At 43.6% G+C, this 21473-nt stretch overlaps 1 protein-coding gene across 2 annotated transcripts in view; it reads left to right on the plus strand.

Moving 5' to 3' along the window:
* Positions 1–585: 585 nt before the first annotated feature.
* The window catches only part of BMPR2 (bone morphogenetic protein receptor type 2), a 203329-nt gene continuing 182441 nt past the window's right edge, over positions 586–21473 (plus strand). The window contains exon 1 of one of the 2 annotated variants that reach the window (XM_030916065.1): positions 586–1199. In XM_030916065.1, coding sequence (XP_030771925.1) covers positions 1124–1199 — 76 coding nt within the window. In that variant the 5' untranslated portion in view covers positions 586–1123. The remainder of the gene's footprint in view (positions 1200–21473) is intronic. The other variant, XM_030916066.1, reaches the window with a different exon arrangement.

Genomic DNA, 21473 nt, shown 5'->3' on the forward strand with positions numbered 1-21473 from the left:
CGGCGACTCCCCCCTTTGTGTCTGGTCTGCTCGGAGCCACTGGAAGTGCTTTCCGGAGGGACGCAGGGTGTCTCGCCGCCTCACTGCCCACTCCCTTCCCCGGCTACCTTCATCCGCCCTCCCGCCGCCCCCCGCCCTCGGTCCGCGACGCCCGAGCTCCTCCCGGAGCCCAGAGCTGCGGGAGAACGAGGCGGTGGCGGCGGCGGCGGCGGCGGCTTCCTCGGGGGGTTGTGATTCGCTCACAGGAGCCATTGACGGGAGAAGACGAGGCTTTCATGGTGGAATTTACCTCAGGCAAGATGGAGCGGCAGGAATAAAAAGCGAGGAAGGGAAGGGAGCGCCGCCGGAGGGCTAGAAGGGGCAGCCTCTCGCACCCCGTCCGCCCGCGGTCTCGGGGAGCCCGGGCCGGGGCCGCGACCCCTCCCCTCCCCCGCTCCTACGTTTCCTCAGCCTTCGCCAGGGCCTCCCGACCCTCTCACGGTTGTTCCGCGAAGGCGTGGGGACTGTGAGCTTGTCCATGGAGGCAGGCACCTTTTTGGATCCAGTCAAGGAAGAGGATTTGTTGTTTTCGAAATCAGAGTGAAAGAAGCACCGAAGCGAAACTTAAGGAATCCTGCCTTCCCGGAGCCGCGGGCGATGCGACTCGGGCTGCCGGGCGCCGCCGCCGCCCGCCCGGCTTCGTCCTTCCCGATAGTCAGGAACTAGTTCTGACCCTCGCCCCCCGGATCCGGATCGAATCCCCGCCCTCCGCACCCTGGATATGTTTTCTCCCAGACCTGGATATTTTTTTGATATCGTGAAACTACGAGGGAAATAACTTGGGAGATTTCTTCTTGGCTCCCTGCTTTCCCCACAGACATGCCTTCAGTTTGGAGGGCCGCGGCACCCCGTCCGAGGCGAAGGAAGACCCCCAGCCGCAAGGGAGAGAAATGAAGGGAATTTCTGCAGCGGCATGAAAGCTCTGCAGCTAGGTCCTCTCATCTGCCATTTGTCCTTTCAAACTGCATTGTGATACGGACAGGATCAGTCCACGGGAGAGAAGACGAGCCTCCCGGCTGATTCTCCGCCTCTCTACTTCCCATATTTCTTTTCTTTGCCCTCCTGCTTCTTGGCTGGCCCAGGGATGACTTCCTCGCTGCAGCGGCCCTGGCGGGTGCCCTGGCTACCATGGACCATCCTGCTGGTCAGCACTGCGGCCGGTGAGTAGCTCCGGCCGGCGCGTCCCGGCCACTTCCCCTGCGGGTGTCGAGGGAGGGAGCCCGCAGAGGCCGAGGCCTGTGCTCGCCCTTCGTCATGCGTCCCCCCGATCGCGGAGCTGCGCCCCGGTGCCGGCGCGCCTGCCCCATGCCTTCCAGGGAAATCGACTTTAATATTCCTGTGTATTTTCCTATCCCCACTTCCATATTCCCACCCCACCTCCCTTCACGGGGTGAAAAAGACATATTGGGTGTGGTATCTTGACATTTTTAGCTGTGAGGTAATGCAACGATTAAAAATAATATTTTAATCACCAGTGAACAGTGTCTATTACGAGATCTCTGGAAACAGACCTGTAGATTTTAAAAATTATTATTATAAAGAAGCGGTTTTGGCTTACAGTAAAAAGAACATCAACTAGAGAACACACACTTGAACCTTATTTTGAGGTTTAGATCACTCTGGGAATCCATGTTCCTTTCATTATTCAGAAATGTTACCGAATGAATAGAATAAATGTTGAGGAAGCCGGAACTGTGAGATTCTTGATATATTGTATTACACGGTTTGGTAAGTTTACTGTTAGTCACCTGGCATCTATCTGTTGGCTTTGCTGTCGAGACAACTTTGACCTGACATTATTAGACTTCTAGGAGATTTGACTCCGAAAGTTCTTTGACATTTCATTAAAGTCTAAAGGGTGGTTGTCATCCTTTCTTTTGGATATTTTCATTTCAGTTCTCAGAAACCTTAGGAAAAAGACCTCATCTTCTATTTACAACTATTTTTTCAAGCAGTCTTTTGGTGATTTGCTTTTAGAAATTTTGAGGAGTGAATTCTACGTGTAACTCGTACACTTGGTTTATGATGGGCAAATGGACTGTGCTTTTAAAGCGAGTAAAGGACCAAATGACCCTTTCGAATTACTTTTTTTCTTTTGATAAGTGTGTTTCACATTAAACAAATTTCTCATTGCTATGTTAGATACAGAGGTTATTTGCTTAATTTGGTTTTAAAAGTCTGAACTAGGAAAATGCCAAAAGAAAATTTGAAGTTTCCTTTTATGTTTTTGATATTGTTGAATAATGTCTACTGTTGATTAATGTCTGTTAAATTGATGATAAATCTATATGGTTCTGTTAAAATAATTTGAACTTCTGAATTTACTTTAAAACTGATATTTTAATATTTTTAATAATTGTAGTTGCTTTCAGAGTAAAAATGATTTTTCTCCAAATTTCTTTATATTGTGTTAGCTATTTAAATTCTCTAGTCACAAGCCATGTGGTTCCTGTAAAATATGGAGTAAAAGGCCTTAAACATTCCATGAGCAGAAATCTGAGAACATACACTTTTCAATGTTCTTTGTTATTCTTAACCTTTTTAGAATATAGATTCTCATTTATCTTGACATGCTCGTAATATTGTGATCAGAACTGATAAAAGTAAGAGAAAAAGCATTTATTTAAAAATAAACTTAATTTTTGTTTGGTAATACAGTCATTTTAGAAGAGTGTCTCTTAAAAGAGAGAGAATAAAAGAATCACTGCTAGTGGTTTTAGTCTTTTTTTCTTTAGTGTTGCATAGCACCAGATGACAAAATTTGTGAAGCTGGATTTCAGACCTGTAACAGTAATGATAATAGCTAGTATTTATTAAGTGCCTGCCATGCACCATCAGCTATTCAAATAACTTTACATATATTTTTTCATTTCATCCTCATGACAATTCTATTTTGTAGGTTATTATCATTCCCCTTTTCCATAGAGGGAGAGTAAAGTACAGAGAATTTGAATAACTCACCACACAGTCAGTAAATTATGGAGCCAGGATTACAGCGTGCGCCTTTACTTCACATTAATGGTAACAGGAGCAGTAGCAGCAAGAACTTCTCACTCTTACTGGATGTATGAGATGAAGTAATGCCTTCACCAGATCAACCTTTGTAAAGAAGCAGAGACACTTACAAGGTGTCAGTGTAGCAGTGGTTATGCAAATGTCGTAGTTCTGAACATGGAAAACTTTGCTTTGCCTAATATTGAAGTGGCTAGTGCAGCTTCATTAAGTGCAAGCTGATTAAAGAGGGCCTGTGTGGATTTGGGTTACATAGATGCAGTGATGTTAACTGGACAGGCGTAAATAGTGCAGCTGAACAGGAAAATAAATCCTAGAAGACTGATTGATAGCACATCCTTTTTTGGGGTCATGGATAAATCATTTCTTTTGAATCCCTCTTTCTCACTTACTGAGTTCTTGGACTCCTTAATTCTTAGAACATTTTCTTCGCTCTTTTTTTTTTTTTTTTTTGGTACAGACAGGGTCTCACTCTGTCTCCCAGGCTGGAGTGCAGTGGTGCGATCTCAGTTCACCACAGCTTCCGCCTCCCAGGCTCGAGTGATTCTCCTGCCTCAGCCTCCAGAGTAGCTGGGATTCCAGGAGTGCACCACCACACCCAGCTAATTTTTTTTTTTTTGGACAGAGTCTCGCTCTGTCGCCCAGGCTGGAGTGCAGTGGCGCCATCTCGGCTCACTGCAACCTCTGCCTCCCGTGTTCAAGCGATTCTTCTGCCTCAGCCTCCCAAGTAACTGGGACTACAGGTGTGTGCCATTACGCCTGCCTAATTTATGTATTTTTAGTAGAGACAGAATTTTACCGTATTGGCCAGGCTGATCTCAAACTCCTCACCTCGTGGTCCACCCACCTCTGCCTCCCAGAGTGCTGGGATTATAGGCGTGAGCCACTGCGCCTGGGCTGGATTTCTTAAATATGGTAATTCAGTGACATTTTGCTGTGTAATTATTGGCAGCCACAAAATCTTAGTGGCATGGAACAATAGGCATTTATTCTGCTCCATGTGTCTCCTTCTGGGGTCCAGGCTAGAGGGAGAGGTAACATCTATCTGGGGGAAGCTGGTGTCATGGCATTGCCAGAAGAGAAAGAGGCCAAGCCCCAACCCTACGGGCACATTTCCAGACTCTGCTCTCCTAACATCACATTGGCTGACCAAGTCACATGGCCAAGCTCAGAAACAAGAGGTATCAAAGTACACTTTGCCTATGATGAAGCTAATGTAATATTTGGATGTATAGTACTATTGCAGAAGAATGAAGAATTGAAATCCTCATTCGACCACATATAATCAGTAAGATGGTCCAGAAGGGAGGCTTTTCTTACTCTTTGAAGAGAGCCAAACTCTTAGTTTTTTGTATTAAATTAGATAAACTTTGATCTCTACAAAAGGTATTCTGGCATGTGGGATTATGTGATAGTAGTGATATTGATGTGGGTAAGTAGTGAGGAGAGAGATAACTGTTCACACAAAGACAAAACCTTTCCTTCATTAAAGGCTAGTTTTTGTTTGTTTTTTTGAGACAGAGTCTTGCTCTGTCGCCCAGGCTGGAGTGCAGTGGCGCAATCTCTGCTCACTGCAAGCTCCGCCTCCTGGGTTTGCGCCATTCTCCTGCCTCAGCCTCTCCCGTAGCTGGGACTACAGGTGCCTGCCACCATGCCCAGCTAATTTTTTGTATTTTTAGTAGAGACGGGGTTTCACGGTGTTAGCCAGGATGGTTTTTTCTTCTGACCTCGTGATCCGCCTGCCTCGGCCTCCCAAAGTGCTGGGATTACAGTCATGAGCCACTGCGCCCGAAGGCCAGTTTTTTTTTTTTAACAATGAAAGAGAGGAAATTCATTATTGATTTCTGATAGGTAAATTCTAACCATTAAAAAATACTGAGTGGAATCTGTGTGAATCAGTTAATTTTATAATTGGCCACACCACTTACTTTGGCACCTACTTGTAGATTGTTGTGCTGTTGGATATCAGTTTTTGGGGTTTTTTTTGAGATAGAGTCTTCCTCTGTCCCCCAGCCTGGAGTGGAGTGGCATGATCTCAACTCACTACAACCTCCGCCTCCTAGGTTCAAGCCATTCTCTGGCCTCAGCCTCCCAAGTAGCTGGGATTATAGGTGCACACCACCATGCCTGGCTAATTTTTGTATTTTTTTTTTTTTTTTTGACATGGAGTCTCGCTCTGTCACCCAGGCTGGAGTGCAGTTGCTGGATCTCGGCTCACTGCAAGCTCCGCCTCCCGGGTTTACACCATTCTCCTGCCTCAGCCTCCTGAGTAGCTGGGACTACAGGCACCTGCCACCATGCCCGGCTAGTTTTTTTGTATTTTTTAGTAGAGACGGGGTTTAACCCTGTTAGCCAGGATGGTCTCGATCTCCTGACCTCGTGATCCGCCCGTCTCGGCCTCCCAAAGTGCTGGGATTACAGGCGTAAGCCACCGAGCCCGAAATTTTTTTATTTTTAGGAGAGACGGAGTTTCACCACGTTGGCCAGGCTGGTCTCAAACTCCTTACCTCAGCTGATCCACCCACCTCGGCCTCCCAAAGTGCTGGGATTACAGGTGTGAGCTACCGCACCTGGCTGGATATCAGTTTTATGTATTTACCTTGTCCTCCGAACTGATAATTGCTTCCAGAGGACAGTGTTCATGTCTTATTAGTTTTATAATTTACCATATTGCTATGCACATAGTAGACATTTAAGAAATACTTAGTGAATAATAAAAAAGAATTTCAACCAGGAGTATTCTAGGATTGTTTATTGACTCAAATAACACACTAGTAACTTTTTCTTTGCCCTAGTTCCTTCAACTATAAAGTATGTAGTTTAAGAGGTATAGTGGGAAGACCACTGTTGGGAGTTAATGAGACCTAGATTCTAGGTGATTCCGGGCAAATAGGTTACTTAACATAGTTTTCTCACTTGTAATAATACGGAGTTGTACTTGATCTTTTCGAAATACAGATTCATGGGTAAACCCACTAGACCTACTGAATCCAAATCTCTGGACAACGAGCCTGGGAATCTGCCTTCGATGTCCCCATCAACCAGTAAATTTTAGGTACCTTTGAGAACTATAATTAATAGATATTATAAAATCACAACCATATAAAAATGCATGCATCTTTTTTTTTTTTTTTTTTTTTGCCGGGCATTGTGACTCACACCTGCAATCCTAGCATTTTGGGACTCCGAGGCGGGCGGATCATGAGGTTAGGAGATTCTTTCTAACTCTCAAGTTCTGTAAGTTTATTATTTCTACTTTTTGTAGTAATTACTACTTAATCTATATCTTTTATTGCTTAATCCAGTAAACATTGGGAACAAACATTTCTTAATTTGTGCATTAAGCAATTACGCAAAACGTTTTTCCTTTTAAAAATTTGCAGAATTGGCTCATGCCTGTAATCCTGGCACTTGGGGAGGCCAAGGCGGGCGGATCACTTGAGGTCAGGATTTCGAGACCAGCCTGACCAACATGATGAAACCCTGTCTCTACAAAAAAATACAAAAATTTGGCTAGGCACAGTGGCTCACACCTATAATCTCAGCACTTTGGGAAGCCAAGGCGGGCAGATCACCCGAGGTCAGGAGTTCGAGACCAGCCTGGCTAACATAGTGAAACCCTGTCTCTACTAAAATACAAAATTAGGTCGGGAGCCATGGTTCATGCTTGTAATCCCAGCACTTTGGGAGGTCAGGGTGGGCTGATCACCTGAGGTCGGGGGTTCGAGACCAACCTAGCCAACATGGTGAAACCCCGTCTCTACTAAAAATACAAAATTAGCCAGGTGTGGTGGCACGTGCCTGTAATCCCAGCTACTTGGGAGGCTGAGGCAGGAGAATCGCTTGAACCTGGGAAGTGGAGGTTGCAGTGAGCCAAGGTTGTGCCTCTGCACTTCAGCCTGGGCAACAAGAGCGAAATTCTGTCTAAAAAAAAAAGAATGAAAAGAAAAAACAAGGCCGGGCGCGGTGGCTCAAGCCTGTAATCCCAGCACTTTGGGAGGCCAAGACAGGCGGATCACGAAGTCAGGAGATCGAGACCATCCTGGCTAACACAGTGAAACCCCGTCTCTACTAAAGAATACAATAAAAACTAGCCAGGCGAGGTGGCGGGTGCCTGTAGTCCCAGCTACTCGGGAGGCTGAGGCAGGAGAATGGCGTGAACCTGGGAGGCGGAGCTTGCAGTGAACTGAGATCCTGCCACTGCACTCCAGCCTGGGCGATAGAGCGAGACTCCGTCTCAAAAAAAAAGAAAAAAAAAAAAGATAAAAAAAATTAGCCAGGCGTGGTGGCGCATGCCTGTAATCTCAGCTACTCGGGAAGCTGAGGCAGGAGAATTGCTTGAACCCAGGAGGCGGAGGTTGTATTGAGCCGAGATCGTACCACTGCACTCCAGCCTGGGTGACAGGGTGAGACTCCCGTCTCAGAAAAAAAAAAAAATTATTATTTTCAAAGGCACTCTCATACCTGTAATCCTAGCACTTTGGGCAACCAAGGCTGGCGGATCAACTGACGTCAGTAGTTCCAGACCAGCCTGGCCAACATAGTGAAACCCCATCTCTACTAAAAATACAAAAATTAGCTGGGCATGGTGGCAGTCGCCTATAATCCCAGCTACTTGGGAGGCTGAGGCAGGAGAATCCCTTGAACTGGGGAGGTGGAGGTTGCAGTGAGCCAAGATCGCGCCACTTCACTCCAGCCTTGGCAAAGGAGCGAAACTCCATCTCAAAAAAACAAAACAAAACAAAACAAAAAACACTGATATGAAAGATTATGTGCATACCTAGAATCACGATGCTCAACACTATACCTTAACCCTGCCTTGTGCATCAGTAACGTTTAAAATACATTACCTAAATTATCAAGATATAGTACAAAATGTGTGCAGTCATTCACATCTTAAATGTGTCGACAGCAGACTTGGTGGAAAAATTATGAGACATGATAAAGTATTGTGCCAGAGGCATTGGCCTAAGAATTTTAGATGGAGTTAGGTATTTGAAAGAGTTAGGTATTTGATCCACATCTGTTTCTGGAAGGGTAGATGCAAATGGAGGTTGAGAAATTTCAGTTTTCTTTTTCTTTCCTTCCTTCCTTCCTTCCTTCCTTCCTTCCTTCCTTCCTTCCTTCCTTCCTTCCTTCCTTCCTTCCTTCCTTCCTTCCTTCTTTCCCTCTTTTCTTTCTCTCTTTCTCTCTCTTTCTCCCTCTCTCTCTCTCTCTCTCTCTGTCGTGTCATATCCTGTCTTGTCTTGTCTTGTCTTGTCTTTTCGAGATGGAATTTTGCTCTTCTTGCCCAGGCTGGAGTGCAATGGCAGGATCTCCACTCACGGCAACCTTCACCTCCCGGGTTCAAGTGATTCTTGTTCCTCAGCCTCCCGAGTAGCTGGGATTACAGGCATGCACCACCACGCCCAGCTAATTTTGTATTTGTGGTAGAGACGGGGTTTCTCCATGCTGGTCAGGCTGGTCTCGAACTCCCGACCTCATGTGATCTGCCCGCCTCAGCTTCCCAAAGTGCTGGGATTACAGGAGTAAGCCACTGCGCCTGGCTGAGAAATTTCAGTTTCTTAAAGCCAGATCTCACTTCCCCTTTCTCCTTCAAGACAGTAGTTTGCCCTTATCATTGGTGTCAAAAATATACACAATCATGTACTTTCATTCTGCCCCAGTAAGTTTAGTGCAAAATAGGATAATTTAGAACAAAATGTGTTAATGATAAGTATGAAGGGATAAAATATTTGGCCAGTAATCCCAATTCTCGTTTTTTTGTTTCATTTAGATGAGGAAATAGTTAAGACTTTCTATTATTATTAATCTGTTTTCAATCTTTGCTTTTGTAGATAAGAATGGTCTATGAGCAAAGGTATATAATTGTTGTAGACGCACCAGGCTATCCTTTTAGGGCAAGCTTTTTTTTTTGTTTTCATTTGAAAAATTAAGAGAAAAAATATTAATCTTCACACAACCCTAACACTTTGTTTTGGTATGTTTTCTTCTAATTAAAAAGAAAGATGCTTTTTTTTTTTTTTTTTTTTGTGACGGAGTCTCGCTCTGTTGCCCAGGTGGAGTACAGTGGCATGATCTCGGCTCATGACAACCTTCGCCTCCTGGGTTCAAGTGATTCTCCTGCCTCAGCCGCCCGAGTAACTGGGACTACAGGGGTGCGCCACCATGCCCCGCTAATTTTTGTATTTTTAGTAGAGACAGGGTTTCACTGTGTTGGCCAGGCTGATCTCGAACTCCTAACTTCGTGATCCGCCCACCTTGGCCTCCCAAAGTGCTGGGATTACAGGCATGAGCCACCACGCCCAGCAAAAAAAAAAAAAAGATACATGTGTTTTTATATGGTTGTGATTTTATAATATCTATTAATTATGTCTCAGTTTTTTTTCCATAGAATAATATGTCATAGTCAGGTATATGTGATCTTAATAGCTATCATTTTTTCATAATTGTGTGATATTCCATTGAGTGTATTTGTTATTTATTTAATTCATATTGGGAGATGTTTAGGTTGTTTCTGATTTTCTTCTCTAATAAACGATGCCATATTTAATACTTCTGTGCATATGTCCTGCTTGTTTTTTTAATTTATTTCCAAGTTCTTGTTTTGACCTATCAGCAGCATGAGCCAATTTAATCCTTTTTTTTTCATCCTTCAAGTACTTCTTCATTTGGCTTGTAAGATACTATTCTCTCTTGATTTTTCTCCTGCCTCACCAGCAACTTTGATAGTTCCTCCTTATGTCCCTGACGGCTAAATATTGTTGTGTTGTTTCAGGATTCAGTCTTTAGACCTTTTCTTTTCTCTGTGTGCACCAACCCTCTTGGTGATCTCATCCAGTTTTATGGCTTTAAATAGCATCTAAAGGTGGACAAGTTTCAAATTTATTTCTATCTCAGACTTCTTTCCTTGAAATTCTGTTAGGCCGGGCGCGGTGGCTCAAGCCTGTAATCCCAGCACTTTGGGAGGCCGAGACGGGCGGATCACGAGGTCAGGAGATCGAGACCATCCTGGCTAACACGGTGAAACCCCGTCTCTACTAAAAATACAAAAACTAGCCGGGCGAGGTGGCGGGCGCCTGTAGTCCCAGCTACTCGGGAGGCTGAGGCAGGAGAATGGCGTAAACCCGGGAGGCGGAGCTTGCAGTGAGCTGAGATCTGGCCACTGCACTCCAGTCCGGGCGACAGAGCGAGACTCCGCCTCAAAAAAAAAAAAAAAAAAAAAAAGAAATTCTGTTGCATGTAGCCAACTGTGTATCTGTCGTATCTACTTTGATGTCTGATATTCATCACAAACTTAACCTGTTCCAAACTGAACTGAAGCTGCTTCACCAGACCTGTTCCTCCTATGTCTTAGCCTATTCAGCAAATGTCAGTTCTATCCTTCCAGTTGTTAAGGCCCCAAATTAGAGATACTTTTGTCTCTTGTCTTTCTTTTTTTCACATTCTTATCCAATGTGATAGCAAAAATTCTTGACTTTACCTTCAAAATATATCTAGAATCTTACTGCTTTTTACCACCTCCACTATGCTACTACCTTAATCTAAAAGCCATGTCTTCTCTTACTTGTACTTTTTTACTAGACTCTGTCTTCTCTGTTAACATCTTTGCTTTATTACAATCTCCTTTCAACATAGTCGCCTGAGTGAGCCTTTTCTTTTCTTTTCTTTTAATATTTTTTTCCAGACAGAGTCTCGCTCTGTCGTCCAGGCTGGAGTACAGTGGCGTGACCTCAGCTCAGTGCAACCTCCACCTCCCAGATTCAAGTGATTCTCCTGCCTCAGCCTCCTGAGTAGCTAGGATTACAGGCACGTGCCATCACGCCCAGCTAATTTTTTTTTTTTTTTTTTGTATTTTTAGTAGAGATGGGATTTCACTGTGTTAGCCAGGATGGTCTCAATCTTCTGACCTCGTGATCTGCCTGCCTCGGCCTCCCGAAGTGCTAGGATTATAGGTGTGAGCCACTGTGCCTGTCCAGACCCTTTTCATACATAAGTTAGATAAGACATTTCTTTGCTTATCTCATTCTTATTCCCATCTCATTCAGAATAATAGTCACAGCCATTTAAAATATTGTACACAATCTGGCTTCTGCAATTTATGACCTCATGTGCCAATCTCTGTCTTGCTCAACTTTTATTGGGCTTTTAACTTTACAAACTAGGAAATATTCAGAAAATTAAATATTTCAGAAGAGATTAGATTTAAAATACCTTATTCTATATAATTTGACAGTGGCTACAATTAGTAAATCTATATTGGGGAAGTGAAGAGACACATGAGCATTTCTCAAGTCTTTAGTATAGTCACTAAGTGCTTTACATGTATACTATGTTATCTCGTTATCCTCTAAACCGACTGATCAGTACTATTATTTTTCTTTATTCTGCAGATGATTAAACTGAGTAAGTGGGACACTTGGGAATCAAGGTCTATAGCTCCAAAGCAAAACATTCGTATAATATATAAAGTGTTAGTCTAAAGGCTTAAAATATTTGGAATCTTTTAGGCATCTGAAAATCTTACTGGGATTTTGATCATGCCAAAATAATTGTCCAAATTGAACTATGTCTTAGGTATAGTCTCTTCTTTTGCTGTAAATGACAGCAAATATCTTAGGTTTTATTTTATGTGTAGCATTCAAATGTCAGTGGATAATAAAAAAAATTCATTGAAGATTCAAAGCTTCAATTTTGGAAAAGAACACCAGTTAGATTAGAAGAATGATGATGACATATTTAGTTGAGAATAAATTTTTAATGTTTCCATGTGTTCTTAGTGATTAAAACTCCATGGGGCCAGTCTAGTGTGAAGAGTAACTTCTTATATTTAGTTACTTCACAAACGACTGTATTGTGCTGTTATAAGGCAAGATTAAAAATAGTCAAATGATCTGAAGAGACGAATTTATTCATGTTACTTATTGAAACAAAGTTTTATGTAGGATATAACTTTTCTGAGATATTTAATCGTTTTTTCCTTTGGCTAAACCAATGTGTTAACCTGATGAAATATTATCAAGAATGCTAATCTATAAATTCTGTTTAGTCTTTCACACCAACTTGTTCCATTTGTACAGCTGTTTCTTAAGAATCATTGTTTGGCTGGGCCCGGTGGCTCATGTCTGTAATCCCAGCACTTTGGGAGGCTGAGTTGGGTGGATTAACTGAGATCAGGAGTTCGAGACCAGCCTGGCCAATGTGGTGAAACCCTATCTCTACTGAAAATACAAAAATTAGCTGGGTTTGGTGGCGTCTGCCTGTAGTCCCAGCTACGTGGGAGGCTGAGGTAGGAGAACTGCTTGAACCCAAGAGGTGGAGGTTGCAGTGAGCCGAGGTTGTGTCATTGCACTCTAGCCTGGGTAACAGAGCGAGACTCCATCTCAAAGAAAACAAACAACAACAAAAACATTGTCCATTTACTTAGGTTTGTAAGAAACTGAGTTATACTGATTCCTTGCTAAGTCCTCCTTTTAAAAGCAAGATGTGCCGGGTGCAGTGGCTCATGCCTGTAATCCTAGCACTTTGGGAGGCCGAGGCAGGCAGGAGGCACGAGGTCAGGAGATCAAGACTAGCCTGGCTAACACAGTGAAACCGCATCTCTACAATAAAATACAAGAAAAAAATTAGTTGGGCATGGTGGCGGGTGCCTGTAGTCCCAGCTACTCAGGAGGCTGAGGCAGAAGAATTCCCTTGAACCTGGAAGGCGGAGGTTGCAGTGAACTGAGATTGCACCACTGCATTCCAGCCTGGGCAATAGAGCGAGACTCCGTCTCAAAAAAAAAAAAAAAAAAAAAAAAAAGCAAGATATTAGTCTTAGGTTTTTACTGTGTTCTACTCTAAGCATCTAATAGGCTTTATATTTCACATTACCCTTTTAATGAACATAGATTAAATTCAGTAACTGACAATCTTTAATAGATTAAATTCTAGTTATTTGAAATTAAAAGTGTGGGCTGGGTGCAGTGGCTCACGCCTGTAATTTTTGGGAGGCTGAGGCAGGAAGATTGCTTGAGGCCTCGAGTTTGAGACCAGCCTGGGCAATATAATGAGAACCCTGTCTCTACAAACAATTTTTAAAATTTAGCCGAATATGAGTCTGTAGTACCAGCTCCTTGGGAGGCTGAGGTGGGAGGATCACTGAAGCCCAGGAATTGAATGCTTCAGTGAGCTGTGATCATGCCACTGTACTTCAGCTTGGGTGACAGGGTGAGACCCTGTCTCTTAAAAAAAAGAAAAAAAAAGACTTGTTTTTGCTTTTTAGCCTTTTATTTTATCATTTCTTTTAAAAAAACTTTTTGTTATTTAAGATTCTAGGTCAGGCGCAGTGGCTTAAGCCTATAATCCCAGCACTTTGGGAGGCCAAGATGGGTGGATCACGACGTCAGGAGGTCGAGACCATCCTGGCAAACATGGTGAAACCCCGTCTCTACTGAAAAATACAAAAAAACCCCAGAAAACTAGCCGGGCGAGGTAGCGGGCGCCTGTAGTCCCAGCTACTGGGGAGGCTGAGGCAGGAGAATGGCGTAAACCCGGGAGGCGGAGCTTGCAGTGAGCTGAGATCCAGCCACTGCACTCCAGCCTGGGCGACAGAGCAAGACTCTTGTCTCAAAAAAAAAAAAAAAAAAAGATTCTAAAATTATACAAAGTCGTTGTAAAAAGGGTTTTTTTTTTTTTTTTTTTTTTTTTTTTTGAGATGGAGTTTTGCCCTTGTTATCTAGGCTGGAGTGCCATGGCGCGATCTTGGCTCACCGCAACCTCTGCCTCCTGGGTTCAAGCGATTCTCCTGCCTTAGCCTCCCTAGTAGCTGTGATTACAGTCATGTACCACCATACCCGGCTAATTTTGTGTTTTTAGTAGAGATGGGGTTTTTCCATGTTGGTCAGGCTGGTCTTGAACTGCTGACCTCAGGTGATCCGTCCGCTTCGACCTCCCAAAATGCTGGGATTACAGGCGTGAGCCACTGCGCCTGGCCCATTAAAGAGGGTTTTTAAATGATGATGATGGTGAAGTGTAGAAATGATAATGAAGTATAGGAAAAAAAAACATGGTCTCATGTTTCCTTAATCCCATTTCCTGGATGTAACCAGTGTTAATAGTTGGTGTATAATCTTTAATGCTTTTTTATATGTGCTATAAATAACTGTATAATTAGAATTTGCTTCTAAACAAGGTGGAATAATATTGCATATATTGGACATAAAGTTTTGTGATTTTCATGTGGAACAGTTCTAGAAGTAAGATAATGTGGTCAGACATTTGTACATTTAAAATCTTGAACCAGAATTTCTTCAAAACAGGTTGTACTGTCTTTTCTACCAGTAGTGTATGAGAACTTTCATTTTCTTTTGTGTTTGTGTGTGTGTGTGTGTGTGTGTGTGTGTGTGTGTTTCTTTTTTGAGACAGAGTCTTGCGCTGTTACCCAGGCTGGAGTGCAGTGGCATGATCTTGGCTCATTGCAACCATTGCCTCCCAAGTTTAAGCGATCCTCCTGCCTCAGCCCCCCAGTAGCTGGGATTACAGGCACGTGCCACCATGCCTGGCTAATTTGTATGTTTTTAGTAGAGACAGGGTTTCGCCTTGTTGGCCAGGCTGCTCTCGAACTCCTGACCTCAGGTGATCCACCGCCTTGGCCACCCAAAGTGCTGGGATTACAGGTGTGAGCCACCATGCTTGGCCGAGAATCTCCGTTTTCTTATACCTTTTCAAATACGATGTAATATCATTCTTTTCAATTTTTGCCAGAGCAGAACAAATTGTATCTTGTTTGTTTGGAGTGCTTTAATTATTAGTGGAGCCAAGTTTTTCATATGCTTGTCAGCCAGTTGTATTTCTCTGAATTGCCTGTTCATATATCATGTCAATTTTTCCAATGATTTATTTCTTTTTCTTACTGATTTAAAGGTGTTACTTACATGATACAAATATATGATATAAATGATTTTATGCAGTTAGAACTGCTTTTTTTTTTTTTTTTCCTTTATGACATCTGGTTTTGTGTTATCTTAGAAAAGCCTCTTTTTTTGGGGGGGAGACGGAGTTTCACTCTTGTTGCCTAGGCTGGAGTGCAATGGCGCAACCTCCGCCTCCCAGGTTCAAGTGATTCTCCTGCCTCAGACTCCTGACTAGCTGGGATTACAGGCATGTGACACCACCCCCAGCTATTTTTCTATTTTTGGCAGAGACAGGGTTTCTCCATATTGGTCAGGCTGGTCTTGAGCTCCTGACCTCAGGTGATCCACCTACCTCAGCCTCCCAAAGTGCTGGGATTACAGGTGTGAGCCACTGGTAAGTAGTCCTATAGTTTTTTGTTTGTTTGTTTGTTTGTTTTAATAAAACAGGGCCTTGCTCTGCCACCCAGGCTGGAGTGCAGTGGTATGATCATAGTTCACTGTAACCTCAGTCTCCTGGAGTCTCAAGTGATCCTCCCACCTCAGCCTCCCAGTAACTGGGACTACAGGTGTGTACCACTATGCCCAGCTAATTTTTTAATTTTTTGTAGAGATAGGGGCTAGGCTGCTCTTGAACTCCTGGGCTCAAGTGACCCTTTTGCCTTGGCCTCCCAAAGTCCTGGAATTAACAGCATGAGCCACCACACCTGACCAGTGTATACTTTTTTTTTTTTTTGAGACAGGCTGTCACCCAGGCTGGAGTGCAGTGGTGCAATCTCAGTTCACTGCAGTCTCTGCCTCCCAACTCAGGCCATCCTCTCACCTCAGCCTCCAGAGTAGCTGGGATTATAGGCAGCTGGGATTATAGGCTCATGCCACTATGGCTGGCTACAGTCTACATTTTTTTTTTTGAGAAGGAGTCTCACTCTGTCGCCAGGCTGGAGTGCAGTGGTGCAATCTCGGCTCACTGCAACCTCTGCCTCATGTCAAGGGATTCTCCTGTCTCAGCCTCCCGAGTAGTTGGGACTACAGGCGTGCGCCACCACGCCCAGCTAATTTTTGTATTTTTTAGTAGAGACGGGGTTTCACCATGTTGTCTAGGTTGGTCTCAGCCTCCTGACCTCAGGTGATCCACCTGCCTCAGCCTCCCAAAGTGCTGGGATTACAGGCGTGAGCCACTGCGCCCAACCCAGTCTATACTCTTAACTGCTGGACTCTACTGTCTCTTACATAGTCAAGTTGTCTTCTCATCATTGAATTCCAAATAAAGAAAGTGTTACATTTGAGTTGAAAGTATCATTTAGGGGCAGGTTATTTGATATGTGTAAAATACACTTCTTCTGAAGTGTCACAGTATATTTTATGTGTGCCATGGTAAGTAGGTTACTAATGTCAATTGGGTAAAATGCCTGATCATTGAAACCCAGACATTTCTGGCTCTCATTTTATAACCTTACTTATTTTCATTTAAAAATGTCTAAGAACTGTAGTTGTTTGAGTTTCAGCTTTAAAAAGTTAAGGGAGCATCTGGCTGGGCACGGTGGTTCATGTCTGTAATCCCAGCATTTTGGGAGGCTGAGGTGGGCAGATCACCTGAGGTTGGGAGTTTGAGACTAGCCTGACCAACATGAAGAAACCCCATCTCTACTAAAAATACAAAACTGGCCGGGTGTGGTGGTTCATGCCTGTAATCCCAACTACTTGGAAGGCTGAGGCAGGAGAATTGCTTGAACCTGGAAGGCGGAGGTTGCTGTGAGGCGGGATCGTGCCATTACACTCCAGCCTGGGCAACAAGAGCAAAACTCTGTCTCAAAAAAAAAAAAAGGGAGCATCAAATAGGTAAATAAATGACTAGTATCAATGACTTAAAATGGCTGAGCATGTACCTGCATTTAATATATTCAGAACAACTTTGAGTTAGAACCTAGTCTCTGCAGTTGGTGTATGGAAATAGCATAAACTGGAATTCGTTGTCACGCTAGTTGTCCATTCTAGTAGTCCTGTTTCACAGGATGTGATACACTTAAGGTTAGAATAATGGTAGCAAGAGATAAAGGGACAGAGTTTGGGGAGTCTGGGAGAGGAAGGAGACAAAATATTTCACTAAGTTTCTCTCATACTGTCTTTCTATCTCCACCCAAACTGCCCAGCTTGGTGTAGCCTTCTTGCCCTTGTCTTTGCTTTGATCTATACTGGAGTAGGCTCCAAAGCAGTATGTGATTCTTTGACTGGGACCTCTGGTAATAATTTAAATTTTTTTTTTTTTTAATAGGGACAGGTCTCGCCCTGTTACCCAGGCTGGTATCAAACTCCTAGGCACAAATGATCCTTTTGACTCAGCCTCCCAAAGTGTTGGGGCTACAGGTGTGAGCCACTGTAACCAGCAGAGACAGTAGTTTTAATATTAGAAAGCCTTGAGGGTACTACTTGAAGCAAAGAATTATATTTGAAAACAGGATTCTAAACAATGAAATAAATGACAGTACCAGAAGGAAGTTAACAAATAGGAATAGGCCGGGCGCGGTGGCTCACGCCTTGTAATCCCAGCACTTTGGGAGGCCAAGGTGGGCGGATCACCTGAGGTCAGAAGTTTGAGACCAGCCTCAACATGGAGAAACCCCGTCTCTACTAAAAGTACAAAATTAGCCGGGTGTGTAGTGCATGCCTGTAATCCCAGCTACTTGGGAGGCTGAGGCAGGAGAATTGCTTGAACCTGGGAGGCCGAGGTTGTGGTGAGCCAAGATTGCACCATTGAATTCCAGCCTGGGCAACAAGAGCGAAACTCCGTCTCAAAAAAAAAAAAAAAAAGGAATATTAAAGTTACTAGGAGAATATACTCTGTGGGTTGCATTTATCACCCTGTAAGTTAGGTGAGCTGATTCTTGAAATGTTTTCAAGCCCATTTTACTTATTTAGGTCACTAATTATAGAATTTGTTATTTAGAAGATGGCATCTAATTAAGGTAATGAGAGAGAGATTCCTGTGAGATTCAAATGAGTCATATCCTCAGTAATTGTCTTGAGAACTGTGTTGGAGGAGCAGTGAATTTCTGTTGCTAATGAATATTTCATTATTGTTTGAAGGAACCCGTTGTATAAAAGATTACCCCTGGCCGGGCACGGTGGCTCACGCCTGTAATCTCAGCATTTTGGGAGGCTGAGGCAGGTGGATCATCTGAGATCAGGAGTTCAAGACCAGCCTGGCCAACATGGTCAAACCCTGTCTCTACTAAAAATACAAAAAAGTTAGATGAGCATGGTGGCGAGGGCCTGTAATCCCAGCTACTTGGAGGCTGAGGCAGGAGAATCGCTTGAACCTGGAAGGTGGAGGTTGCAGTGAGCCAAGATCGTGCCATAGCACCCCAGCCTGGGCAACAAGAGTGAAACAACATCTCAAAAAAAGAAAAAAAAAAAGATTTCCCCCCAAATATCTGACATTTATAAAATATACAGAGAACCATATTAGATGCTTACTAAGAGTAACAAATGATGTAAAATAGCTCCTGTTTAACAAAAGTAACTTCTCCCTTTATGAGTGCCTGCTATGTGTCAAGTGAAATGCAGTGTTTTTTTTTTCCAAGATGGAGTCTTGCTCTGTCGCCCAGCCTGGAGTGCAGTGGCGCGATCTCCGCTCACTGGGAGCTCTGCCGTCCCCTGAGTTAGCACCATTCTCCTGCCTCAGCCTCCTTAGAAGCTGGGACTACAGGCACCCGCCACCACGCTCGGCTAATTTTTTTTGTATTTTCTTTTTCTTTTTTTTTTTTGAGACAGAGTCTCACTCTGTCACCCGGGCTGGAGTGCAGTGGCCAGATCTCAGCTCACTGCAAGCTCCGCCTCCCTGGTTTACGCCATTCTCCTGCCTCAGCCTCCGGAGTAGCTGGGACTACAGGTGCCCGCCACCTCGCCTGGCTAATTTTTTGTATTTTTTTAGTAGGGACGGGGTTTCACAGTGTTAGCCAGGATGGTCTCGATCTCCTGACCTCGTGATCCGCCCGTCTCGGCCTCCCAAAGTGCTGGGATTACAGGCTTGAGCCACCGCGCCCGGCCGCTTTTTTTTGTATTTTCAATAGAGACGGGGTTTCACCGTGTTCGCCAGGATGGTCTCGATCTCCTGACCTCGTGATCTGCCCACCTCGGCCTCCCAAAGTGCTGGGATTACAGGCCCGAGCCACCGCACCTGGCCGAAATGCACATGTTTTTATCTACATTTTCCTTAGATCCTCAGAGTAGCTGAAAGGAAGATATTTTTCCTGTTTTAGAGTTAGGGAAACAGACTCACAGAATAAGTACTTTGTCTACTGATGTGTAAAAATAATTACAGAATTATTCATCAAGTACCTCCTTGTGGCAGGTATTATGCTACGTTCTTTATTTTATCTGATTCTTATATCAGCTTTCTTTTTCATATGTTTATGAAAAATATAGTTTTTTTTTTTTTTTTTCTGAGACGGAGTTTCGCTCTTGTTGCCCAGGCTAGAGTGCAATGGCGCAATCTCGGCTCACTGCAACCTCCACCTCCCAGGTTCAAGCGATTCTCCTGCCTCGGCCTCCCTAGTAGCTGGGATTACAGGCATGCACCACCACGCCCGGCTAATTTTGTATTTTTAGAAAGACGGGGTGTCTCCATGTTGGTCAGGCTGGTCTCGAACTCCCGACCTCAGGTGATCTGCCTGCCTCAGCCTCCCAAAGTGTTGGGATTACTGCGCCGGGCAAAAAATATAGATTTTTTTCATAAATAAGGATACTGAGGCACAGAGAGGTTAAATAAATCACCCAAAGTCTAGAAAGTGACAGAACTGTATTTCAAGCCAGTATCTTCTTGATTTTTTAAAAGTCTTTACTCTTTTTTTTTTTTTTTTTTTTTTGAGATGGAGTCTTACTCTGTTGCCCAGGTTGGAGTGCAGTGGTGTAATCTCATCTCACTGCAACTTCTGCCTCCCGGGTTCAAGCGGTTCTCCTGCCTCAACCTCCCGAGTAGCTGGGACTACAGGCACCTGCCACCACGCCCAGCTAATTTTTGTATTTTTAGCAGAGACAGGGTTTCACCATATTGACCAGGCTGGTCTTGAACTCCTGACCTTGTGATTCTCCCAAATGTGATTTCCAAAATGCTGGGAGTACAGGCATGCGCCACTGCGCCTGGCAAGTCTTTACTCTTAACCATATTTCCTCTCATGACTTCTTCATGTTGTAAGATATAATTGATCATGTTGACTTGCCTTTCAACTTTGAAATTCTATAAATTTTTTTCTCTGTAAATTAAGCGCAAGTTAGGACAAATCGATTAATATTTTTACACCAATTGTGTATAAGGAATTTGTGATTCATTAGCAAAAAGATTACTATGCTTGATCAATTCTGTTTCCAAATTAGAATGTATTCACTGAATATATACTATGTTTAACTGTGTTAGGATACAGAAGTGTGATTCATGGTCCCAGAATTTAAGCTATTATAGGATAAGAAGATAAACATGATGGTTTATGCTCAACTACTAAATTGTGAGTTTAAAAATCCAAATTTGGAGTAAGATATACAGAATGGACATAGGTAGTAATAATTTGGGTAATGGATAAGTCACTGTGGCTGGGCAGGTAGGGATAAAAGCTTACAGCTCCTAGCTGGATGCCGTGGCCCATGCCTGTAATCCCAGCACTTTGGGAGGCTGAGGTGGGTGGATCACCTGAGGTCGGGAGTTCGAGACCAGCCTGGCCAAGATGACGAAACCCTGTCTCTACTAAAAATATAAAAATTAGCCGGGCATGGGGACAGGAGCCTGTAATCCCAGCCACTTGGGAGGCTGAGGCAGGAGGATCGCTTGAACCTGGGAGGCGGAGGTTGCAGTGAGCTGAGATCACGCCACTGTACTCCAGCCTGGGCAACAAGAGTGAAACTCCGTCTCAAAACAAACAAACAAAAAACAAAAAAAAAAGCTTACAATTCCTTTGAGGCTGAGCTAAGGAAATTGGCCTGATGATGGAGATGTTCTTTGGAAGAGTAGCCAGGTGGCGAAGGCACAGTGATCAAATATGTGATTAATAGGTGTGATCCAATCCTAAACAAGGACAGAGGCTGAGAGGCCTAGTCAGGTGGTCTAGACTGCATAAGAAAAGGGAAGGGAAAAATCAGTAACTTGAGCAATCCTTTATCATCCCTACAGCCACTTAGTTTTAGGTCTGATCAGCAGTTACTCCACTGAGCTGCTGAATGAGCTGAGGGTGGTGATGAAGGCTGAGGTTATTTGGTATATATATAGTCTACCTTATTTAATATTGGCTCAGTTGCTGTACTCAGCTCTGAAGACTTGAAATCTGGCTGATGGGTTATCGTCCTATGTGAAGAAAGTATTGTAAGGGGAATATAGGTGGCTAAGGAGGTAGCTGTAAAAGTAGCAGTACAGAAGAACAGAGATGTGCATGTAAGAGCTCACTGATACTGTTTAGGGTTGCATTTACCAGGTAGATTCTTCTCACTATTTTTATTCTTGATAGTTGGGGTCTTTGGGACATCTAGGCTTATCTATTTTGTTTG

The sequence above is a fragment of the Rhinopithecus roxellana genome, chromosome 14, assembly GCF_007565055.1.
Source record: "Rhinopithecus roxellana isolate Shanxi Qingling chromosome 14, ASM756505v1, whole genome shotgun sequence".
Lineage (NCBI taxonomy): Eukaryota > Metazoa > Chordata > Mammalia > Primates > Cercopithecidae > Rhinopithecus > Rhinopithecus roxellana.